The following is a 27,468-nucleotide window of genomic DNA, read 5'->3' as shown; positions in this document are numbered from 1 at the left end:
TGAATCCCTAATATTCATGCATACACAGACACAAATAAACTTTCCATATGAACTTTGCAAAGAAACTGCAACTGTTTCCACTCGATAAAATCAGCCCTATCATAGCACCAGGGAGTTAAGGTAGGAAGACATAAAGAGATATATTCACACACAGAGGCAGAGCCACACTCTCATACACAAACAATCATGTACACACACTCATACACACAATCACACACACACAAAATCATGTACACACACTCTCATACACACACAATCACGTACACACACTCTCATACACACAATCACACACACAGTCACACACACAATAACGTACACACACTCTCATAATCACGTACACACACACAGTCACACACACAATCATGTACACACACTCTCATAATCACTTACACACACACAGTCACACACACAATCACGTACACACACTCATACACACACAATCATGTACACACACTCTTACACACACAATCACGTACACACACTCATACATACAAAATCACGTACACACACAATCACGTACACACACTCTCATACACACACAATCACGTACACACACTCTCATACACACAATCACACACACAGTCACACACACAATCACGTACACACACTCATACACACACAATCATGTACACACACTCTTACACACACAATCACGTACACACACTCATACATACAAAATCACGTACACACACTCATACACACACAATCACGTACACACACTCTCATACACACACAATCACGTACACATACTCATACACACAAAATCACGTACACACACTCTTACACACAAAATCACGTACACACACTCATACACAAAATCACACACACACTTATACATACAAAATCACGTACACACACTCATACACACAATCACACACACACTCATACATACAAAATCACGTACACACACAATCACGTACACACACTCATACATACAAAATCACGTACACACACACAATCACGTATACACACAATCACATACACACACTCATACACACACAATCACGTACATACACTCTTACACACACAATCACATACACACACTCATACATACAAAATCACGTACACACACTCATACATACACAATCACATACACACACTCTCATACACACACAATCACATACACACACTCATACACACAATCACACACACACAATCATGTACACACACTCTCATACACACACAATCATGTACACACACAAATGCGTACACACACTCATACACACACAATCACGTACAGACACACTCATACACACACAATCACGTACACACACTTTTACACACACAATCACGTACACACAATCATACATACAAAATCACGTACATACAATCATACACACACAATCGCGTACACACACTCTCATACACACACAATCACATACACACACTCATACACACAATCACACACACACACAATCATGTACACACACTCTCATACACACACAATCACGTACACACACTCTCATACACACACAATCACGTACACACACTCTCATACACACACAATCACGTACACACACTCATACATACACAATCACGTACACACACTCTTACACACACAATCACGTACACACACTCATATACACAATCACACACACTCATACATACAAAATCACGTGCACACACTCATATACACAATCACACACACACACTCATACATACAAAATCAAGTACACACACAATCACGTACACACACAATCACGTACACACACTCATACATACAAAATCACATACACACACACAATGACGTACACACACTCTTACACACACAATCACGTACACACACAGTTACACACACAATCACGTACACACACTCTCATACATACACAATCACACACACTCACATACACTCTCATATACACACACACAATCACATACACACACACTCGTACACACTCTAATACACACACTCACACACACAATCACATTCACTCACACACAATCACATACACACTCAAACACACTCTCATACACACACAATCACATTCACACAGTCACACACACTCTTATACACACACAATCACTCACATACACTCATACACACACAATCATAAACACACAATCACATACGCACACACACATAAACTTTCCATATGAACTTTGCAAAGAAACTGCAACTGCTTCCACTCGATAGAATCAGCCCTTTCATAGCACCAGGGACCTCCTGCTCTGCAGTCTCCCTTCAACAGAGAAGACAATGTAGCAGATGGCAGCAAGCTGAGGTAGGAGAAGAAAATATAACAGCTTCACTTGAGGTTTGCAGGGCTGCAAAGAAACAACCGCCAATGCTGCTCCTCCTATGCCCACCCTCTTCTGTGTGTAAAAGCCCACACACACCATAGCACTATAGCCTGCATGTGGATATTAGCCAAGTTTAAATAAAATTATATAGACAAACTGCCAGTGCGAGGCCTGCCAGTGTGTGCTGCACCTACTGCACCCACCTAAAGCCGATCCTTGGATTGGTATAGCTTCAAATCTGAATCATTGTAAAAATCATGTAAGGCACTTGAGGAAGTCGAGGTGTGAATTCTGGTGGATTGGAAAAGGGGCCAATGTTTGTTTAATCAGCAGTTGAATTTGATGTACTTTATCTTTGTTTACTTTAGCTTGTTCTATTGGCTATGAGGTAACAAAATACTCATATTGTGTGTAACTATTGTCCAGGTCATGTCTACTGTTCTTCTTTAATGTGCTATAGTAGGTTTCTAAAATGGTTTGATGTTTAACAGGTTTGAGAACAGCTGGAAAACACAGTCTTCATCGTCTGAGACATCTTCACCCAGGTTTGTAAAGCAACTGATGGATGTTCATTGCACTGGCAAATCACCTGATAAAAACATCCAATCCGGAGTGAGAGTCATACGCCAGTAAATAAATGATTCACTCTGTCAAGCTGGTGGATATAACTCTGTATTAACCATTTTCCTGAATGCCCAGAAATCAAATATGAAACTGCAAAACAACGCATCTTTGTTTAAAAACACATTGGCTAGTCGTGTCTACTCCAGTAACAAATTTAGATTGGTTCCTCTAAATAAGACAAAATAAGGCAAGTAGTGGATGTTAATGCAAACTCATCTAGTATAAGAGACAGTAAAGTTAAACATTTTCTTTCATGATTCAGACTGAACATGCCATTTTAAATAACCTTCCAAATTAATTCTATTACCTAATTTGCTTTGTTTTCTTGGTATCCTTTTTTTGAAAATCATACCTAGCTAAGCTTAGGAGCAGCAAATCATTACTGGGAGCTATCTGCTGATTGGTGGCTGCACATATATATCGTCATGGGCTCACCTGTGTTTAGCTTGTTGCCAGAAGTGCATTGCTGCTCATTCAACAAAGGTTACCATGAGAATGAAGCAAATGTGATGATAGAAATACACTAGAAAGTTGTTTTTAAATGGTATTTTCTAACTGAATAATGAAACAATGGGTTTCATGCCCCTTTAAGTCATTAGGAAACTATCAGCTAGATTACGAGTTTTGAGCGCTATAGGGATTTTAACGACCGCCACAAAAGCAGCGTTATTTCACCCCCTATAGCGCTGATATTACGAGTTTTAAAAAAGCAGGCTTGTGCGGGCGATATGGTTGCGTTGAGCTCCATACCACACTGAAATCAAGCTCTGCTGTTATGTGCTCGTGCACGATTTCCCCATAGACATCAATGGGGAGAGCCGGCAAAAAAAATGTTTAACACCTGCGATCGTGGAATGAAAAGTTACGTAACGCAGTCCCATTGATGTCTATAGGGAAAATAAAACTAATGTTTAAACCTAACACCCTAACATAAACCCCCAAGTTTAAACACCCCTAATCTGCCACCCCCAACATCGCCGCCACCTACATAATGTTATTAACCCCTAATCGGCCACTACCTGCATAATGTTATTTACCCCTAATCTGCCAGCCCAACATCGCCACCACCTACATAAAACTATGAACCTCTAATCTTCCGCTCCCAATGTCGCCGCCACTATACTAAAGTTATTAACCCCTAAACCTCTGGCCTCCCACATCACTACCACTAAATAAATACATTAACCCCTAAACCTAACCCTAACGTAACCCTAAGCCTAACACCCCCTAACTTTAACATAACTAAAAAAACTAAAGTTATAATTATTAACTAAATAATACCTATTTTAAACTAAATGCAAACTTACCAGTGAAATAAAACCTAAGCTAGCTACAATATAACTAATACTTATATTGTAGCTAGCTTAGGTTTTATTTTTATTTCACAGGTAAGTTTGTATTTAGTTTAACTAGGTAGACTAGTTAGTAAATAGTGATTAACTATTTACTAACTACCTAGTTAAAATAAATACAAACTTACCTGTGAAATAAAACCTAACCTGCCTTACACTAAAACCTAACACTACAAAAAAAAATAAACTCTAAAATTACTAAAAATAAAAATAACTAAATTACATGATAAACAAACACTAAATTACAAAAAATAAGAAACAAATTATCAAAAATAAAAAATAATTACACCTAATCTAATTGCCCTATAAAAATAAAAAAGCCCCCCAAAAAAAGGGCCTTTTGTGGGGCATTGCCCCAAAGATTTCAGCTCTTTTACCTGTAAAAAAAATACAAACTCCCCCAACAGTAAAACCCACCACCCCCACAACCAACCCCCCCAAATAAAATAACTATCTAAAAAAACCTAAGCTAACCATTGCCCTGAAAAGGCATCATCCATGCGGCAAGAAGTCTTCATCCAGACGGCATCTTCGATCTTCATCCAGCCGGCAAAGTCCTCATCCAGGCGGCATCTTTTATCTTCATCCAGCAGGCATGGAGCGGGTCCATCCTGAAGACATCCGGCGTGGAGCATCCTCTTCATATGGTCGCCGCGGTAAACTGGAACTTCAATGCAAGGGATGCAATCCAAGATGGCGTCCCTTGGATTCCTATTGGCTGAAAGATTTCAATCATTGGATCAGCCAATAGGATTTTAGCAGTTCTAATTCCTATTGGCTGATTGAAACCTTTCAGCCAATAGGAATGCAAGGCGCCGGATGTCTTCAGGATGGACCCGCTCCGGATGGATGAAGATACAAGATGCCGTCTGGATGAGGACTTCTTGCCGCCTGGATGAGGACTTCGCCGGCTGGATGAAGATCGAAGAGGCCGCCTGGATGAAGACTTCTTGCTGCATGGATGATGACTTCGCCGGCTGGATGGATCCTTCAAGCGGGACTTCAAGAACTGTAAGTGGATCGTCGGAGGTTAGTGTTAGGTTTTTTTAAGGATTTTTTGGGTGGGTTTTATTTTTAGTTTAGGGTCTGGGCATGTAAAAGAGCTAAATGCCATTTTAAGGGCAATGCCCATGCAAATGCCCTTTTCAGGGCAATGGTTAGCTTAGGTTTTTTTTAGATAGTTATTTTATTTTGGGGGGTTGGTTGTGGGGGTGGTGGGTTTTACTGTTGTGAGGGTGTTTGTATTTTTTTTTAGGTAAAAGAGCTGATATCTTTGGGGCAATGCCACACAAAAGGCCCTTTAAGGGCCATTGGTAGTTTATTGTAGGCTATTTTTCTTTCATGTAATTAGCAAGAGTCCATGAGCTAGTGACGTATGGGATATACATTCCTACCAGGAGGGGCAAAGTTTCCCAAACCTCAAAATGCCTATAAATACACCCCTCACCACACCCACAAATCAGTTTTACAAACTTTGCCTCCTATGGAGGTGGTGAAGTAAGTTTGTGCTAGATTCTACGTTGATATAGCGCTCCGCAACAGGTTGGAGCCCGGTTTTCCTCTCAGCGTGCAGTGAATGTCAGAGGGATGTGAGGAGAGTATTGCCTATTTGAATGCAATGATCTCCTTCTACGGGGTCTATTTCATAGGTTCTCTGTTATCGGTCGTAGAGATTCATCTCTTACCTCCCTTTTCAGATCAACGATATACTCTTATATATATACCATTACCTCTGCTGATTTTCGTTTCAGTACTGGTTTGGCTTTCTACAACATGTAGACGAGTGTCCTGGGGGTAAGTAAGTCTTATTTTCTGTGACACTCTAAGCTATGGTTGGGCGCTTTTTTTTTATAAAGTTCTAAATATATGTATTCAAACATTTATTTGCCTTGACTCAGGATGTTCAACATTCCTTATTTTCAGACAGTCAGTTTCATATTTGGGATAATGCATTTGGATCAATCATTTTTTCTTACCTTAAAAAATTTGACTTTTTCCCTGTGGGCTGTTAGGCTCGCGGGGGCTGAAAATGCTTCATTTTATTGCGTCATTCTTGGCGCAGACTTTTTTGGCGCAAAAAATCTTTTCTGTTTCCGGCGTCATACGTGTCGCCGGAAGTTGCGTAATTTTTTTACGTTCTTTTGCGCCAAAAATGTCGGCGTTCTGGATGTGGCGTCATTTTTGGCGCCAAAAGCATTTAGGCGCCAAATAATGTGGGCGTCTTATTTGGCGCTAAAAAAATATGGGCCTCGCTTTTGTCTCCACATTATTTAAGTCTCATTTTTCATTGCTTCTGGTTGCTAGAAGCTTGTTCTTTGGCATTTTTTCCCATTCCTGAAACTGTCATTTAAGGAATTTGATCAATTTTGCTTTATATGTTGTTTTTTCTCTTACATATTGCAAGATGTCTCATGTTGCATCTGAATCAGAAGATACTTCAGGAAAATCGCTGCCTGGTGCTGGAACTACCAAAGCTAAGTGTATCTGCTGTAAACTTTTGGTAGCTGTTCCTCCAGCTGTTGTTTGTATTAAATGTCATGACAAACTTGTTAATGCAGAAAATATTTCCTTGAGTAAAATACCATTACCTGTTGCAGTTCCATCAACATCTAATGTTCAGAGTGTTCCTGATAACATAAGAGATTTTGTTTCTGAATCTATTAAGAAGGCTATGTCTGTTATTCCTCCTTCTAGTAAACATAAAAAGTCTTTTAAAACTTCTCTTTATCCAGATGAATTTTTAAATGAACATCATCATTCTGATTCTAATGATTCTTCTGGTTCAGAGGACTCTGTTTCAGAGGTTGATGCTGATAAATCTTCATATTTATTTAAAATGTAATTTATTCGTTCTTTACTTAAAGAAGTCCTAATTGCATTAGAAATTGAGGATTCTGGTCCTCTTGATACTAAATCTAAACGTTTAGACAAGGTCTTTAAATCTCCTGTAGTTATTCCAGAAGTTTTTCCTGTTCCTGGTGCTATTTCTGAAGTAATTTCCAGGGAATGGAATAATTTGGGTAATTCATTTACTCCTTCTAAACGTTTTAAGCAATTATATCCTGTGCCGTCTGACAGATTAGAGTTTTGGGACAAAATCCCTAAAGTTGATGGGGGCTATCTCTACCCTTGCTAAACGTACTACTATTCCTACGGCAGATGGTACTTCCTTTAAGGATCCTTTAGATAGGAAAATTGAATCCTTTCTAAGAAAAGCTTATTTGTGTTCAGGTAATCTTCTTAGACCTGCTATATCTTTGGCGGATGTTGCTGCAGCTTCAACTTTTTGGTTGGAAACTTTAGCGCAACAAGTAACAGATCATGATTCTCATAACATTATTATTCTTCTTCAACATGCTAATAATTTTATCTGTGATGCCATTTTTGATATTATCAGAGTTGATGTCAGGTTTATGTCTCTAGCTATTTTAGCTAGAAGAGCTTTATGGCTTAAAACTTGGAATGCTGATATGTCTTCTAAATCGACTCTACTTTCCCTTTCTTTCCAGGGTAATAAATTATTTGGTTCTCAGTTGGATTCTATTATCTCAACTGTTACTGGTGGGAAAGGAACTTTTTTACCACAGGATAAAAAATCTAAGGGTATAAAAACAGGGCTAATAATCGTTTTCGTTCCCTTTCGTTTCAACAAAGAACAAAAGCCTGATCCTTCATCCTCAGGAGCAGTTTCAGTTTGGAAACCATCTCCAGTCTGGAATAAATCCAAGCCTTCTAGAAAAGCAAAGCCAGCTTCTAAGTCCACATGAAGGCGCGGCCCTCATTCCAGCCCAGCTGGTAGGGGGCAGATTACGTTTTTTCAAAGAAATTTGGATCAATTCTGTTCACAATCTTTGGATTCAGAACATTATTTCAGAAGGGTACAGAATTGGTTTCAAGATAAGACCTCCTGCAAAGAGATTTTTTCTTTCCCGTGTCCCAGTAAACCCAGCGAAAGCTCAAGCATTTCTGAAATGTGTTTCAGATCTAGAGTTGGCTGGAGTAATTATGCCAGTTCCAGTTCTGGAACAGGGGCTGGGGTTTTATTCGAATCTCTTCATTGTACCAAAGAAGGAGAATTCCTTCAGACCAGTTCTGGATCTAAAAATATTGAATCGTAATGTAAGGATACCAACATTCAAAATGGTAACTGTAAGGACTATCCTGCCTTTTGTTCAGCAAGGGCATTATATGTCTACAATAGATTTACAGGATGCATATCTGCATATTCCGATTCATCCAGCTCACTATCAGTTTCTGAGATTCTCTTTCCTAGACAAGCATTACCAGTTTGTGGCTCTGCCGTTTGGCCTAGCAACAGCTCCAAGAATTTTTACAAAGGTTCTCGGTGCCCTTCTATCTGTAATCAGAGAACAGGGTATTGTGGTATTTCCTTATTTGGACGATATCTTTGGTACTTGCTCAGTCTTCACATTTAGCAGAATTTCATACGAATCGACTTTTGTTGTTTCTTCAAAATCATGGTTGGAGGATCAATTCACTAAAAAGTTCATTGATTCCTCAGACAAGGGTAACCTTTTTGGGTTTCCAGATAGATTCAGTGTCCATGACTCTGTCTTTGACAGACAAGAGACGTCTAAAATTGATTTCAGCTTGTCGAAACCTTCAGTCACAATCATTCCCTTCGGTAGCCTTATGCATGGAAATTCTAGGTCTTATGACTGCTGCATCGGACGCGATCCCCTTTGCTCGTTTTCACATGCGACCTCTTCAGCTCTGTATGCTGAACCAATGGTGCAGGGATTACACAAAGATATCTCAATTAATATCTTTAAAACTGATTGTACAACACTCTCTGACGTGGTGGACAGATCACCATCGTTTAGTTCAGGGGGCTTCTTTTGTTCTTCCGACCTGGACTGTAATTTCAACAGATGCAAGTCTTACAGGTTGGGGAGCTATGTGGGGGTCTCTGACAGCACAAGGGGTTTGGGAATCTCAGGAGGTGAGATTACGATCAATATTTTGGAACTCTGTGCAATTTTCAGAGCTCTTCAGTCTTGGCCTCTTCTGAAGAGAGAATCGTTCATTTGTTTTCAGACAGACAATGTCACAACTGTGGCATACATCAATCATCAAGGAGGGACTCACAGTCCTCTGGCTATGAAAGAAGTATCTCGAATTCTGGTTTGGGCGGAATCCAGCTCCTGTCTAATCTCTTCGGTTCATATTCCAGGAATAAACAATTGGGAAGCGGATTATCTCAGTCGCCAAACGTTGCATCCGGGCGAATGGTCTCTTCACCCAGAGGTATTTCTTCAGATTGTTCAAATGTGGGAACTTCCAGAAATAGATCTGATGGCTTCTCATCTAAACAAGAAACTTCCCAGGTATCTGTCCAGATCCCGGGATCCTCAGGCGGAGGCAGTGGATGCATTATCACTTCCTTGGGAAGTATCATCCTGCCTATATCTTCTGCCCTCTAGTTCTTCTTCCAAGAGTAATCTCCAAGATTCTGAAGGAATGCTCGTTTGTTCTGCTGGTAGCTCCAGCATGGCCTCACAGGTTTTGGTATGCAGATCTTGTCCGGATGGCCTCTTGCCAACCGTGGACTCTTCCGTTAAGACCAGACCTTCTGTCGCAAGGTCCTTTTTTCCATCAGGATCTCAAATCCTTAAATTAAAGGTATGGAGATTGAACGCTTGATTCTTGGTCAAAGAGGTTTCTCTGACTCTGTGATTAATACTATGTTACAGGCTCGTAAATCTGTATCTAGAGAGATTATATTATAGAGTCTGGAAGACTTATATTTCTTGGTGTCTTTCTCATCAGTTTTCCCTGGCATTCTTTTAGAATTCCGAGAATTTTACAGTTTCTTCAGGATGGTTTAGATAAAGGTTTGTCCGCAAGTTCCTTGAAAGGTCAAATCTCTGCTCTTTCTGTTCTTTTTCACAGAAAGATTGCTAATCTTCCTGATATTCATTGTTTGTACAAGCCTTGGTTCGTATAAAACCTGTCATTAAGTCAATTTCTCCTCCTTGGAGTTTGAATTTGGTTCTGGGGGCTCTTCAAGCTCCTCCGTTTGAACCTATGCATTCATTGGACATTAAATTACTTTCTTGAAAGTTTTGTTCCTTTTGGCCATCTCTTCTGCCAGAAGAGTCTCTGAATTGTCTGCTCTTTCTTGTGAGTCTCCTTTTCTGATTTTTCATCAGGATAAGGCGGTGTTGCGAACTTCTTTCGAATTCTTTCCAACAACATTAGTAGAGAAATTGTAGTTCCTTCATTATGCCCTAATCCTAAGAATTCTAAGGAGAAATCATTGCATTCTTTGGATGTTGTTAGAGCTTTGAAATATTATGTTGAAGCTACTAAGACTTTCCGAAAGACTTCTAGTCTATTTGTCATCTTTTCCGGTTCTAGAAAAGGCCAGAAAAGCTTCTGCCATTTCTTTGGCATCTTGGTTGAAATCTTTAATTCATCATGCCTATGTTGAGTCGGGTAAAACTCCGCCTCAGAGGATTACAGCTCATTCTACTAGGTCAGTTTCTACTTCCTGGGCGTTTAGGAATGAAGCTTCGGTTGATCAATTTGCAAAGCAGCAACTTGGTCTTCTTTGCATAACTTTACTAAATTCTACCATTTTTGATGTGTTTTCTTCTTCTGAAGCAGTTTTTGGTAGAAAAGTACTTCAGGCAGCTGTTTCAGTTTGAATCTTCTGCTTATGTTTTCATTTAAACTTTATTTTGGGTGTGGATTTATTTTCAGCAGGAATTGGCTGTCTTTATTTTAATCCCTCCCTCTCTAGTGACTCTTGCGTGGAAAGATCCACATCTTGGGTAGTCATTATCCCATACGTCACTAGCTCATGGACTCTTGCTAATTACATTGAAAGAAAACATAATTTATGTAAGGAACTTACCTGATAAATTCATTTCTTTCATATTAGCAAGAGTCTATGAGGCCCACCCTTTTTTGTGGTGGTTATGATTTTTTTGTATAAAGCACAATTATTCCAATTCCTTATTTTTTTATGCTTTCGCACTTTTTTCTAATCAGCCCACTTCTTGGCTATTCGTTAAACTGATTTGTGGGTCTGGTGAGGGGTGTATTTATAGGCATTTTGAGGTTTGGGAAACTTTGCCCCTCCTGGTAGGAATGTATATCCCATACGTCACTAGCTCATGGACTCTTGCTAATATGAAAGAAATGAATTTATCAGGTAAGTTCTTACATAAATTATGTTGTTTTTTTATTTTGATAGGGCTATTAGATTAGGTGTCATTCTTATTTATTTTCGATAATTTGTTTCTTATTTTTCGTAATTTAGTGGGGTTTTTTTTGTAATTTAGTTTTTTTTTTGTAATTTTTAGAGTAGTGTTAGGATTTTTTTAATATTTAGTTTAGTTTAATTTAATTGGTAGTTTAATTTTAGTTTAATAATTATAATAGATTAATTGTTAGTTTAAAATTAATTTATTTCATTTGACAGGTAAGTTTTAATTTAATTTAAGATAGGGAAATTGTAATTTTAATATAAAGTTAGGGGGTCGTTAGGTTTAGGGGTTAATAGTTTATTTAGTATTTTCATTGTGGGGGGCTTGCGGTTTAGGGGTTAATAGGTTTATTATAGTATATTTTGTTGTGGGGGCTTTCGGTTTAGGGGTTAATAGTTTATTTTAGTATATCTCGTTGTGGGGGGCTTGCGGTTTAGGAATTAATAGGTTTATTATAGTGGCGGTGTGGGCGGACGGCAGATTAGGGGTTAATAATATTTCAATAGTGTTTGCGATGCAGGAGGGCGGTGGTTTAGGGGTTAATAACTTTATTATAGTGACAACAATGTCGGGGAGCAGTGGATTAGGGGTTAATACATTTTAATAGTGGTGGCAATGTCCGGAGTGGCAGATTAGGGGTTAATACATTTATTATAGGGTTTGCAATGTGGGAGGGCCTCAGTTTAGGGGTTAATAGGTAGTTTATGGGTGTTAGTGTACTTTGTATCACTTTAGTTATGAGTTTTATGTTACAGCTTTGTAGCATAAAACTCATAACTGCTGACTTTAGATGGCGTTACAGATCTTGTGGTTATGGAGTGTACCGATCACTTTTTGGCCTCTCAGGCAAACTTGTAATACCGGTGCTATGGGAGTCCCATTGAAAAAGGACTTTTTTTTAAAGTGCGGTACTGACATTGGTTGACAGGCTAAAAGGTGTGCGGTACACCTATACCGACAAGACTCGTTAGGGAAAATGAAGCGTTATGGGCCATAAACGCTGCTTTTTCAATCATAACGCAAAACTCGTAATCTAGCTGTATTGTAATTACAAGGTGTTTAGTGTCCCTGTAAGTGCAGTAAATACTATTTATTTGAAGAATTCACCAAATCCTCCCTGTTAGTGTTTAAAGGGACACTAAACCCACATTTTTTCTTTCATGATTCAGGTAGAGAATACAATTTTAAACAACATTTCAATTTACTTCTATTATTTAATTTGCATCATTCTTTAGATATCCTTTGTTGAAGAAATAGCAATGCACATGGGTGAGCCAATCACAAGGCATCTATGTGCAGCCACCAATCAGCAGCTACTGAGCCTATCTAGATATGCTTTTCCACAAAGGATATCAAGAGAATTAAACAATGTAGATAATAGAAGTGAATTAGAAAGTTGTTTAAAATTGCATTCTCTTTCTTAATCATGAAAGAAAAAAGTTGGGTTTCATGTCCTTTTAAGGTTTGCTTTTTAGCTTTGTCATTGGACTACTTGGAGTACAAGGACACAGTAGGATAGTTAGGGTGGCCCTTTAATGCTTCTGTAGTGAGAGTTACCATGTTCTAATTCACCAGCTTGGATGTGCAACTGATTTTGTTGGTAAATGCTTCTACTTGGTTGACATAAGAAATATAATTTACTGCAATTAATGTAAGAAAAGTGTTGTTTTATTTTCCCTAACACAAGGCCTGATTCTCTGAGCTCATCTTTTACTGCAGACCCTTCTTCAAGGCTTAGATATTTTATTTAATCTTCCCTTTTAGCTAATTATGTACTAGCAACTATGTAAATCACTGCAATGCTGACCCCCCTCCAAATGTTCTACCCTTAGTTATTTTCTCTTCTTACCTAAGCTTTGTCTACCCTCATTATCTCGCACACATTTCTTGTACAATGAAACCCTTATTTGAAACTTCATTATGTGCTCAATCATAATATCCTCAAATCTTCAGTACTTAAAAACATATTTTGTCCAGGCAGTGTATCTTCTGTGATCCCTTTCTGATGCTCACAGGCTGATTGATCGTCAGCTAAACTAGGCAGCTGCCTAGTGCGCTCCACTCACAGGGGCCCCCTGTTTGTCTCATAAATTTTTGTGGCTTTTTAACATATTCCTCTCTGCTTCTCCTTATAGAAGCAGCAAAACAAATCCTGTACATGGAAAATTATAAATAATGCACACAAAAACTTATTTTTTCAAGCCCTAACTCACATATATATTTTTTTAGAGTCATCTGCACTTTTCTACAGTTCAATCTGAACATTTTTTCAATTTTTTATTTAAATTGGGTCAACACCACCTGTATTTTCACTATCTCATGTATGTGTACTTGTGTAATGAAATATTAGTTGTTTTTTTATTGTTTTGAACAAAATCATCTTTGCTGTAAAAATAAAAGATATTAATTTCCATGAAATATAAAATGTAGCTCTTTTGCAAACTCCTTTACCTTTTTGTAATTTTCTTTACACAGACATGATACAACTACAAATGAGACAGGCAGGACATACTCTACTGGAAGCAGAACCACTACGGTCACAGGAAGGGAGAGGTAATCAAACATAACCTATATGGGTTAAAATTAGGTACTACATGAATATCATACTGTTTCCTGACCTTATAATGTTTTGAAAACAGTTGAAATATGGGCACTATCTGTTCAAAATCATTCAATACAGCATACATTTAAAGGGACAGTCTACACTAAAATTCTTATTGTTTAAAAAGATAGATATTGCCTTAACTATCCATTCCCCAGCTTTGCACAACCAACATTGCTAGATTATTATACTTTATAACATTTAAACCTCTAAATGTCTGCCTGTTTCAATGGCTCAATAGACAGCCTCTTAATCACATGTGTTTTAATTTGCTTTTCACAACAGGAGACTTCTAGTTAATGTGGGCCATATAGATAACAATGTGTTCATGCCCGGGGAGTTACTTTAGATTTAGCACAACACAGTATTAAAGGGCCACTAAACCCAAAATCTTTCTTTCATGATTCAGATAGAGAATAGAAATTTAAACAACATTACAATTTACTTCCATTATTTATTTTGCTTCATTTTTTAGATATCCTTAGTTGAAGAAAAAGCAATGCACATGGTGAGCCAATCACACGAGGCTTCTATGTGCAGCAAAGAATATCAAGATAATAAAACAAATTAGATAATATAAGTAAATTAGAAAGATGTTTAAAATTGCATTCTCTTTCTAAATCATAAAAGAAAAAATGTGGGTGTCATGTCCCTTTAAATGCAAGTCAATATATAATAAAGAGTCATGTGATGAGGGGGCAGTCTGCAGTCTGCAGAAGCTTAGATACAAGGTAATCACAGAGGTAAAAAGTATATGAATATAACTGTGTTGGTTATGCAAAACTGGGAAATGGGTAATAAAGGGATTGTCTATATTTTAAAACAATAAAAATTCTATTGTAGACTGTCCCTTTAAGGTGTACGTTGTCAAATATGCCACACATCGCCCAATTAATACATTGTTGCTTTTAGGCATATAGTGTCAAACTTGTATTTAAAAAACAAACAAACAGAATTGTCATGATCAGGCTAATCTGTTCCATGGCTCGTTCTGTATTCTGTTGCCTGAAAATGTATTGATGACTTGAACTACAGGGATGTGAATTGTATGAAAATATGCATGAAAACATTCTTCTTGGATCTAGCTTCTGGCCCTTAGTGCAGTATTGTTTTGGCCTAATTACCATAGCAAATTGGTGTTTCTGCCCAGTACATCAAGAGAATAATCAGTCAGACTAAATGGATCTCAATTGGGAGTCTCCCTGAGGGATTAAACCCACCCATCCATTCCCAAGAGCATTACTCCTAGTGACAATTTTTCAAGTTCCATAGCAGTCATTCTACAATATATTATCAATGTGATATCACAATCTGAGCCTACAATGTAATGTAACCCGCTAGCAACATCCATGTAAGCAAGAGAGGGTCACCTACCTACACACATACCCACCACAATAACACATCTAACATCACAGGAGCCCATAACAGGACTTGAGACTGCAGGTGAAATTTCTGATAAAATGTTTTTTCATTCTTTACATAAAAATGATATCAGCTTTGCTTGGTAGCTCGTATGATTCCTCTTCTGTTTGTAGGTTTAAATGAATATAGCACTAAAAAGCTCATTAGCCCATTCCCAAAATGTTTGAATTCACAAGAAAACACTGTGCATCAGTTCAGGTCTTTTTTTTTTTCTTTTTATTAAATTTCCAAGCAATTCCAATTAATAAGTGAAGCCGCTAAATAAATATGAAAAACACCTGCGTTACATACATAATATTTCTGGGTATATTATTGCTTCTGAGCTGGAAAATGCAAGACAAAAAAAAACTATAAGAATTTTAACCTTCATCTTAACAAAAGATTCAAGGTCAAAGTGAAAGGGAAACATGACATAATTCAATATTGGTGATGACTGCTTCATAGTAATAACTTATATAGGGCTTTTCTCCTGATTGGACTCTTTCTGTTTTCGTTTACTATGCTGGAGAGAGTGTTCCTTAGAGGTGGCTCAGCATGGCTAAAAGCGTGAGCTTCACTTTTTTTTAGTGAATTCTTGGAACATTTAGCTCCAGGGCATGTGTAGATCAAAGAGTGCGAGTTGGGACATAGGGCACCAGTAATTATTTTAGATAGCTTTGCCCCTGATCATGCAAGGCTTTGTAGAATAAAAGGCCTATCTTGTATAATTTTATTGGTAACAAGATCAGGGAGTTAAAAATGGGTGTCACGTAACAACATTTTGACCAGACAGTTAGCAGCCATGCACTAACATTTTGTACCAATTGTAGGCAATGGAGTAGTTTTTCTGGAAGACCAAAATAAAGTGCTATATTCTATGGAATTTTGCAGCGCAATACAAATAATTGATAATAATAATGAGACTTAGGGGCCGATTTATCATGTGTCGGGCGGACATGATCTGCTGTAGCAGGTTTTTATCATTGCACAAGCATTTTGTGTGAAATGTTTGTGCAATACCACCCCCTGCACATTCCCGCCCAATCGGCGGCTAGCAAGGGGTGTCAATCATCATTGATGTTTTTTGTACGTATAATTTTAACCTATCTTCCTAGATTTATATGAATAAAATTATATCCAGTCCATGCAAGTTGTTCCCCCTTAAGCTTTGAGCGCTGAGAGTGGTGTACTTTCTTCTTAGCATTAACTGTCTGGGACTGCTTTGAAGCCAATTTCCTTGCACGGAGCCTAAAGGGTTTTCTGATGGAATCAGTGTTCACCCATATAGCCACGTATTTGGATACAATTGTATAACCAGAGGTTATGAATATTACATCTAACATAAGAGAAACCAGTGATTTCATAGAAACATTTAGGGATTTACCACTAGGCAGTACAAGATACATACTTTACATGTTGGACGTGTGTATCCTTTACACAGCTATTAAACATGAGAGTGATATAAGGGACACATTGCAAACCCTTACGAGAAGTATTTTTATTCATGGATTTATGGTATTTGCAGTTAAGAGGTAAGGCTATAGGATCCAATGTGGCCCCATTATATATTTTCATGAGTTAATTTAAAGACAAATTTGTCTATGGGAATTATCTATTTTTACAGTTTGAAGTGGCATGGTGGCACTTTATCGATGATATATTTGGCAGATGGTGGGGTAACAGCAAATCTTTTCTAGCCTTTCTAGAACAGCTAAATGGAGAGAATTGTTTTCTTGGAAACTGTAGTATATAAGGATAGTATAACAGACTCATTGAATATTTATTTACATAGAAAAAATCACAGACAGGAACACTTTACTGCACTATTAAAGTTCCCATCATGTTACATTCAAAAATTCTCTCCCTCAAAGCTAAATGATGAGGGTCAAAAGCATTCTTTGGTGGATTTTAGATGAAAGGAAATGGCTGTACATCATGGGTATCCCAACAAATTGATAGAGGCAGAAACTGTAAGTGTTAAAAGTGAGCAAGAAAGATTTTTCCAAAAAAGTTAAGGACAAACAAGAAAGATTGGTGTGTGTCACACAGTTTAGCCATTATAGCAAGGAAATATTACAAATTATCAAGAAATATTGGTATGTACTGAGAAACTGTAAAAATAATATTGATTCCTTCCAGATAGACATGTGCAACACTAAAAAAAATTGTTTTGTTTCATAAATAATTTCGTTTCGGCAAATTAGTTTAGTTATGTTGAATTTTTTTTTTTGTTTCAGCGAATTAGTTATGTTAAGTTAAAACTACCTTAACCTATTAACCCCTAAACTGTACCCCCCACATCGCCGACATTAACTAAACCTATTAACCCCTAAACCGCAGTTCCCAAACATCGCTGACACTAACTTAACCTATTAACCCCTAAACCGCAGTTCCCCGACATAGCTGACACTAACTAAACCTATTAACCCCTAAACCCCCACCCCCCACATTGCAACAACAAAAATTAAACTATATTAACCCCTAAACTTAACACCCCCTATCTTTAACATAATTAAAATAGACCTAAATTAAAGTTACAATTATTAATTAACTACCTATTTAAAAATAAATACAAACTTACCTGTGAAATAAAAATAAAACCTAAGATAGCTACAATATAACTATTTACTAACTACCTAGTTAAAATAAATACAAACTTACCTGTAAAATAAAATTAAAACCTAATCTTACACTAATAAAACCTAACATTACAAAAAAACACCTAACATTACAAAAAAATAAATACTACAATTACAAAAAATAAGAAACACTAAAATTAAAAAAAAAAAAAAAAACTACCATTCTAATACCCCGTTTTAAAAACAAAACACTCCAATATAAAAAAAACCTAATCTATAATAAACTACCAAGAGCCCTTAAAAAGGCCTTTTGTAGGGCATTGCCCTAAAGTTAACAGCTCTTTTGCAAACCAATAAAAACAAACACCCCTAACATTACAAACCCCCCCCCAAAAAAAAACAAACCACAAAATAAAAATAAACCTTATCTACCCATTGCCCTGAAAAGGGCATTCAGCTCTTTTTCGGCTCATTAAAAATAAAAAAAATACTAATCTAAAAAAAAAACACCCTAAAAATAAAAAAAATCCCATTACAAAAAATAACAAAATTATCCAAAATAATAAAAATTATTACTTTTCTAATAGCACGTTTTTGGTTTTTTTTTTAAAAACTCCCCTAAATAAAAAAAACCTAATCTATAATAAACTACCAAAAGGGCCTTTTGTAGGGCATTGCCCTAAAGTTAAACAGCTCTTTTGCTAAAAAATTAAAACAACCCCCCCTAACATTACAAACCCCCACCCCCCCAAACCTACAAAATAAAAAAACCTAACTAAAAAAAAACCTAATCTACCCATTGCCCTGAAAAGGGCATTTGTATGGGAATTGCCCTTAAAAGGGCATTAAGCTCTTTTTCGGCCAATTAAAAGCCCTAATCTAAAAAAAAAAAAACACCCCAAAACACTAACCCTAAAATCGGTACTCATAGTTGTTGAAGTCCCAGCGGTGAAGCATCTTCATCCAGGTGGCTCCATTTTCATCAATCACGGGACCAGCATCTTCTTCATCCCTGCGGAGGCGGAGGGGTCGATGCGCGGATCCGATGTGGAGGTCCTCTTCATGCGATTGTCTGCCACACACTGAGGATTCAATGCAAGGTACCCCATTAAAATCAGCCAACAGGAATTAGAGCTGCTTTAATCCTATTGGATGATTAAAACAGCCAATAGGATTTAAGCAGCTCTCATTCCTATTGGCTGATTTGAATGGATGGACCTCCGTCTGGACCTCTGCCTGGACCTCTGCCTGGACCGCTCCGCCTCCGCAGGGATGAAGAAGATGCCGGTCCTGCGATGGATGAAGATCTTTCACCTGACTTCATCAACTGTGAGTACTGATTTTGGGGTTAGTGGTTTTTTTTTTTTTAGGTATTTTAATGGACCGAAAAAGAGTTGAATGCCCGTTTAAGGGCAATGCCCATACAAATGCCCTTTTCAGGGCAATGGGTAGATTAGTTTTATTCTGGTTAGGTTTTTTTATTTTGTGGGTTTGGGGTGGTGGGGGGTTGTAATGTTAGGGGTGTTTGTTTTTATTTGTTTGCTAAAGAGCTGCTAACTTTAGGGCAATGCCCTACAAAAGGCCCTTTTAAGGGCCCTTGGTAGTTTATTACATATTAGTTTCTTTTTATTTTGGGGTGTTTAATTTTGTAATGGTAGTTTTTTTTTGTAATTGTAGTGTTTATTATTTTTTAGGGGTTAATATAGCTTCATTTAGGTTGTTGCGATGTAGGGGCCGGCGGTTTAGGGTTTAATAGGTTTAGTTAGTGTCGGCAATGTTTGGGAACCGCGGTTTAGGGGTTAATAGGTTTAGTTAGTGTCTGCGATGTCGGGGAACTGTGGTTTAAGGGTTAATAGGTTTAGTTAGTGTTGGCGATGTTTGAGAACTGCGGTTTAGGGGTTAATAGGTTTAGTTTGTGTCGGCAATGTTTGGGAACTGCAGTTTAAGGGTTAATAGGTTTAGTTTGTGTTGGCGATGTCGGGTAACTACAGTTTAGGGGTTAATAGGTTTAGTTAGTTTTGGCGATGTTTGGGAACAGCAGTTTAGGGGTTAATAGGTTTAGTTAGTGTCAGCGATGTTGGGGAACGGTGATTTAGGGGTTAATAGGATTATTTGGTGATTTAGTTAGTGTTGGCGATGTCGGGGAACTGCGTTTAGATTAGAACAATGAAAAATTCTGAATATGAATAAAGAGTGGATCTGAAAATTCGAAAACTGATTGATTTATTAATTTTCGGAATTTTTCGGGATTTAAGTTATGGTGCTGATTCGGAAATTCGGATGCATTTGAATCTCCGAATTCAGCCGAAAACTAAATTCGGCCGAAACGAAACGCATTTGTCTACTTCCAGAGTCCTTCTATGATGGCCTACAGACATGTCTCTAATTTAAAGGATTATATTGGAACAAATAAAAAGAGTTATCAAAGCCATATTACCTTTAAAATGTGGGTACTTACCCATGTTTAGGGTGTGCTAGTTGTTATTCGGTGATAAGGGGTACTGAGTTTTTGTATCCCCTGTCATGGAAAAATGTTAAGATAAAGGATTATTACACCTGTGAATCCTTTATTGTAGTGTATATGATAAAATGTCTGTGCTCTAGAATCTATATAGAGATGGTTAGAAAAATTAGAGACAGGCTCACCCAACACAGAGATCGATTATAAGATGTGGTGATAGAAAGGCACCTGCCACTTTTTAGAAGCAGGACACAATATAACACAATTGAGGTGGCAGGTGATTGACAGTGTGGGTAAATTAAGGAGAGGGGGCAACAGGGAACTGTTGAACAGGTGTAAGGAATCCTTCTGGATCCATAAATTAGAAGCATTGGTCCCTAAGGGGCTTAATAGGGAAATAGAAATGTCTGTGTTTCTATAAGTTGAAAGAACTGTGTATATATGATGCATTCTATCTGTATAATAATAATAATGACAGTAATGAAAATGTGGTTTATGTGTAAACAGGTTGACCACTAGGTGGCAGTATTGTATTTATTGAATTTTGTAAGGAATTATAGAGTAAAAGGGACAGTCAACTCCAAAATGTGTTTTGTTTAAAAATATAGATAATCCCTTTATTACCCATTCCCCAGTTTTGTATAACCAACACAGTTATATTAATACACTTTTAACCTCTGTTATTACCTTGTATCTAAGCCTCTTTTGACAGCCCCCTGATCAAATGGCTATTTATTTATTATCTATTGACTTGCATTTTAGCCAATGTTATCTATATAGCCCACATAAATTAGCAGTCTGTTGTGAAAAGCTAATAAAAAAGCTTGTGATAAGAGGCTGTCTGTAGTGGCTTAGAAACAGGCAGAAATTTAGAGGTTTAAATGTTATAAAGTATATAAAAATATAACTATGTTGGCTGTGCAAAGCTGGGGATTGGGTAGTAAAGGCGTTATCTATCTTTTTAATCATTAACAATTTTGGTATTGACTGTCCCTTTGGCTATAAGGAGTAATGTACAGGTGTTGTGGATAAGCATGATTAAAGGGACACTCAAGTCAAAATAAAACTTTCATGATTCAGATGGAGCATGCAATTTTAAACAACTTTCCAATTTACTTTAACAAAATGTGCACAGTCTTTTTATATTTACACTTTTTGAGTCACCAACTCCTACTGAGCATGTGCAAGAATTCACAGAATATAGGTATATGTATTTGTGATTGGCTGATGGCCATCACATTATACAGTAGGAGTGGAAATAGACATAACTGAGTTTTTTCAGAAATAAATCTACTACTCTATTGAATTTCAGACTAAGGGGTCCATTTATTAATGTGCGGACGGACATGATCCGATATAGGATTTATCATTGCACGATGTCGGCATTTATCATTGCACGAGCAGTTCTTGTGAACTGCTGGTGCAATACCACCCCCTACAGATTCACGGGGGTGTCAATCAGCCCGATCGTGTTCGATCGGGCGGATTGCTGTCCGCCACCTCAGAGGTGGCGGACAAGTTAAGGAGCAGCGGTCTTAGGACCGCTGCTTCTTAACTTCTGCTTCAGCCGGAACTGAAGCGGAGTGAGTCTGAGGCAGCATCCGCTGCTTCTTAAATAGACCCCTAAGTGCTATTTGCACAATCAAAAAAAGCATGATAAAAAGATGATACGTCTTTTTATCATGCTTTTGTTGATTGTGAAAATCTTCTGTATTTACTGGTCCTTTAAGGGTGTATAACCCGAAACTTCACTTGTGTTTTCCTTCTTTGCCTTACTGAAAGTTGCCTGAATAAAGACACGTTTCCTTCATTCATTTAGTGCTGGGGACGTTGGATCTTTTTATGTCTGTGGGGTGTTTGCAGTTGACTAATTTTGCCTTTCTACGGGTGCATGTTAAAATAGTGCTCCACTTGTAATCTAGCCCAAAATTCATCTGTCACCCATTGCAAGTATTACGGCCTATCACAGTTGCCACCAAGAAGTCTCCCTTCTTTTAAAATATTTTGCTAAACTTAGTCAGTTTGGACAGAGGTAGGAACATGCATAAATAAATTGTCAAAATGGGTTAATCAACCTTTCTGGAAAATCAGAATTATGTATAACTTTAAATGTATTTAATATTGTATGGTTAGACATTTTATACCTAATTATTTTCTGTATATATTACAAGATGGTGCATAGTAACACAAATAATACATTTATTTTCTGATCTTCAAATATCAATTGTTACTGAAAAATATAGATATAAAATCCTACATTTTGCTGTCTTAGGAAGGTGAGCTGATGGGACAATAAAGTCTGGGTTTGAAATATTTAGGAAATACTCCTGTGCCGCAATTTACTATGACTCAATAAATGCTATTATTGTTTGCATTTCATATGTCAGTGTTTTCCTATATTATGATATTCTGCAAACTAATGTTATTTTGTAAAAATGCTTTGTCTGCTAAAAAATTAGGTATAATTTGTGTTAGTTCAAATGTATGTATAAATGCATTATGCAATGAGGGCCAAACAACTAACAACTGTAGCAAAAGTTATTTCTTTTAATTATTGCTCTTCTTGATTTAGGCAAATTTTCCTTAATGAGATAGCACAATAATACATTTTTTTTTTCTTTTTTCTTTTTTTTTTTAGTAGAAGTTATGCCTCTGAAATCCCAAATCTAACCTCTTCAAGTACAACCCGTCTTACAGAGACAACTATAAAGCCCATCCCTGGGAGGATCACAGTTATTAACGAGAGGTAATAATATTTACAAAATCATGTTAATAGTTCATCGTGAATTGGATGTTAGGAGCTTTGTAAATTGTTTGTCTTATAAATTAATATTACATGGAATTTTCATTTTTAGACAATAAACATATTTCTTTCTTAAGATATGGTGAGTCCACAGCTTCATCAATTACTGTTATGAATACCACTCCTGGCCAGCAGGAGGAGGCAAAGAGCACCACAGCAAAGCTGTTAAGTATCACTTCCCTTCCCACAACCCCCAGTCATTCTCTTTGCCTTCGGTGCATGGAGGATATGAAGTTTTGGTGTCTGAAGAAGATTTATTTCACTTCATTCAAGGGTAGGTTTGCTCTGATCTTTCCTCTCAAGATTTGGTCTAGCCATACTACATGTTATTCTCTTCAGTAGGGAAGTGGTGGCTTTTAAGTAGTCAGGAACTTGTGAAGTGGGCTTGGCTGCATTTTCCTACCATGTTGCTGCCTGGTATAGAAAGTCAGAGTAGGTTTACTCTGTTCTTTATTTTTTCATAGATCTCTGTAAGTAGTGGCATCCTTTCATACCGTGTGAGCTGTCTTCCTGCCGGACAGCTAGATGTGCAGGTAAGTGCCTTTTGTCTTCTGGGGCTAGGAGGCTGGCACTGAAAGGGTTAAAGATTCTCTGCACTTAATAAGGTGGGACAAAAAATCTTTACTAAAGGATGTTTAATGGCAGTGAGCAGGCACTATATTGCATGTGGTTATGGAGACTTAGGGGTTAACCTCTTTCACAGAGGAAGGGGTTAATACCCTATTGGTGACTCAGATCAGATCTTTAACCTTAAGGTTTTGCTAGAAAAATTTGGATTTGTTTTTTCCTACCCTAATTTTTTAATTCTCAGGAGATAAGGAATCGTATCTAGAGAATTTTAGTAATGTTTTTCCTGTTTATTGGAGTTCTGATGCTCATTCATCCTTCCCTAATTCAGTATTTGTGTTTATTTTCTACATCTAGGGCTGAACTATTGGTTCTTTGCAAGTCCTCTAGGTCTTACATAGTATGTGTACAATGGTGGGGATTACTATGGGGCTAGTCAGGTGTTCCGTTTTTTTAAATGAAGCGGAATGGTGCAATTGTAATTTGGCAGCCTTGCAGGAACTCCTTAGGAACATATTATATTGACAAAGCTTGATGCTGGACATCTTGCTAAATATACTCGGTGGAATGATGCGCTTCCTTTCCTTGCCCGATTCATAGCCTTGCCTTTCTTCTTCTCTGTAGAATCGGAGCGGCGCCATTTAAGCTTTGTTGCGTCTGGATATGTGAACCCACCTCGTTCTCCGGCTGGGAACTGAGGGGCGTTCGTGTTTCTGCATGTCTTTAAAAGTTAAGATTAGCAGCTATGTTTCCTTGCAATATGTTACATATTAATAACGTTTTATTGAGACAGAAACGTTCCTTTTACCAGCTCAAGGTGTATTACATATTTAAATCCTTAAGTTAAGGGTTTATAAAATAACGTTATCTCACTTTTGTGTAGTAATCATCCTGGAGTAATTCCAGGCTAGGATGTGGGGCCTGATGGTTATTGGCTCTTGAGGACCATGTTGTTTTGCTAAACATTTCTGTCCCTCATTTTAAAATATATCTTTAAAAAAAATATAAGATATTCTTGTTTGGGCCTCTCGCTCTATAAGGACTTTTTATCTGGTTAATTTGTCTATGAATTCTGTGCTGCACGTTTAGCAAGAGCTATTGATGTACAGATAGGTCTGAGCCCCATGTTTCTCAGGGTAATGCTGTTCAGGCAATGCCACAGCTCTCTCCTTAAACGTCCCAAGCCTCTGTGGCATCACATGCCTTGCGGTTCTTCTCAATCTCCTGGAGGAGTTTATTTGCCTGCAGATTTTGCAGCTCAGGTATCCTCTGTGGTAACTGCAGCTTTATCTGCTTTTCCTTTTTTTCAGGAACACTGCAAGAGGACATTTGAAGATTCAGATAGTAAGGATTCTGCTACACGGGTTACTCTCTCTCCTAAGTCTGGTGAGAAGAATTCCCCGGTAGCTTCTGTGGGTTAAATCTCAGATTCGGACAGTAAAATTCCTTCAACTGATGCTGAAGTGGTCTCCTTTAGATGTATGCTTGCACACCTCGTGTACTGTTAAAGGAGGTTTTGGCTACTTGGACGACATTGATACCCCTGTCGTTGTCAACCTTTGGAAGTTTTGTGAACGTTATCATTGCTATGATGTTCCTTCCTATGAGAAAGTGTTTCTAGACGTGCCTTGGTTATTCTCTCAGGAATAGGAGAAGCTAGGGATATCTTTCTCCCTGTCTCCCGTCTTTTAAAGGATTTTCCTGTCGCTGACTCCATTAAGATGCACGGTGCCCTAAGTAGAAGGGAGCTTTGCTACTATAGCGCAGAGAACTTCGATCCCTATGGAGGGTAGCTACTCCTTTATGGATCCATGGATAAGAAGCTGGCAGTTTAATTGTTAATTTAGAGCAATGCCTTGTCTTTTTAGACTTGCTGTGCTAGCCGCTGGGCATTGTGACTGAACTCTTGGTCAGCTGAGAAGCCTACCTGTGACTTAGTGGCACAGCCTAGGCTGTTATAGTTCTGCAGTTGCAGGTTCAATATTTTATGTTTCCTCCAAATCCACATTTCAAGGATGAGACTTGTTTTGACTTGGTCTGGCAAAATTATCCTCTGACTTTACAGGTGAAAAAAGGTTTTTCTACCACACGTCAAGAGAGTAAGACTAAAGGAAAGTTTTCCTTTTCCTCTTTCTGCAGGGTCAGTCTTTTGGAATCCAATCTAAGATTTCCTCCCATCTTATCTGCAACCCAGGTATGATGAGAGACATTCTTTGAACTGGGTTCAGGACCTTCCTCTCTGAGAGTGATAGTTCCAGTCACAGTCTGGAAATGGGATGTAGGTATTTACCTCAAGTTTCTCAGGTTCTGACCTTCAAAGTAGTATCCATTCTCCTTTGGTTCAAGAGGGCCTGTTCATACCGAACATAGACCTGAAGGATGTGTATTTGTTGTTCCCATGATTCAGGATTTTCTCAAGTTTCTGAGTTTTGTCATCCTAGAAAGACTTTTATGTCTTGGGGTATTGCAAGGGTGCTTTTCTGAATATTATATGGTTCAGGGATCATCCTTCCTTCGAGCAAACTCTCTTTTAAGAGATCTTTTCCAATCTACTTTCCCATGGATGGGAAATGAATCTGGAGAAGGGTTCCCTTGTCCATCTACAAGGGTGATTTATTGGGGGACCTTAAAAGATTCTCTATCTAGGAGAACATTTCTAACAGAGGTCAGATAAGCAAGGATGTATTCCTTTTCTTCTCCCTGCAGTCTACTGTCTGGCCAACAGCAAGCTCTAGTGGTCTGGAAGATAGCTTAGCCATCTTGCAACCAGGAGGTTGGGAGTTTGGATCTAGCTGCAATTTATTTTACCTTTACTTTTCAGTGACCTAATGTATGGAGGGAATTGGTCTGATGGTTCCATGGACATCATTCCCTTTGTTATTTTTCATAAAATGGAGAACATCGGATCTGTCTCGGAGGATAGATCTAGATCAGTCGACAAGAGACTTTCTCTCGTAGTGTTTATTCAGGAGTATCTGTCTCAGGGTGCGTGCTTCTGTAGACATTCCTGGGTGATGTGACCACTGACCCCAACCTGCTGGGCTGGGAAGCAGTCTGGGGCTTGTTTAAGGCACAGGGATTATGGACTCGGAATGTCTGCTCTCTTCTTTCGGCCTCAGTCGTCCTTAGCTTGGTTCCAGTCGGACAATATTATCTTAATGTCTTACATCAACCACAAGGGAGTTGAGAGCGATTTAAAATGCTCTGATGCCTTGGCCTCAGTCGTCCTTAGCTTGGTTCCAGTCGGACAATATCTTAATGGCTTACATCAACCACCAGTGAGGAACTCAGAGTTCCTTAGCCATGTAGGAGGTGACTTGGATTGTTCAGTGGGCAGAAGCTCACAATTGCTGTCTGTCATCCACTTTCCAGGGGTGGACAATTGGGAATCAGACTTCTGAACGGACAGTTATTTCATCCCAGGGAGTGGGCTCTCCATCCGGAGGTGTTCTCTAGGTAAACCCCCTTTAAATGGGGGGTTCCGGAGTTGGCTTATGAGGGCGTTTTGGCAGAATGCCAAGCTTCCAAGGTTCGGTTCATGGTCAAGTGATCCGCAGACCCCTTGATAGATGTTCTGACGGTTTTCTTGGGATTTCAGACTTG

At 38.1% G+C, this 27,468-nt stretch overlaps 1 protein-coding gene across 4 annotated transcripts in view; it reads left to right on the top strand.

Moving 5' to 3' along the window:
* The window catches only part of ZNF185 (zinc finger protein 185 with LIM domain), a 334,258-nt gene that overhangs the window by 179,803 nt on the left and 126,987 nt on the right, over nucleotides 1–27,468 (top strand). For 2 of the 4 annotated variants that reach the window (XM_053699442.1, XM_053699440.1), the window contains exons 19-21: nucleotides 2,733–2,786; nucleotides 13,928–14,005; nucleotides 23,137–23,241. In XM_053699442.1, coding sequence (XP_053555417.1) covers nucleotides 2,733–2,786; nucleotides 13,928–14,005; nucleotides 23,137–23,241 — 237 coding nt within the window. Of the gene's footprint in view, nucleotides 1–2,732; nucleotides 2,787–13,927; nucleotides 14,006–23,133; nucleotides 23,242–27,468 lie in introns of all 4 variants that reach the window. The other 2 variants (XM_053699441.1, XM_053699439.1) reach the window with 1 other exon arrangement.

The sequence above is a fragment of the Bombina bombina genome, chromosome 1, assembly GCF_027579735.1.
Source record: "Bombina bombina isolate aBomBom1 chromosome 1, aBomBom1.pri, whole genome shotgun sequence".
Taxonomy (NCBI): Eukaryota; Metazoa; Chordata; class Amphibia; order Anura; family Bombinatoridae; genus Bombina; species Bombina bombina.
This window is presented reverse-complemented; position numbering and strand designations above follow the sequence as displayed.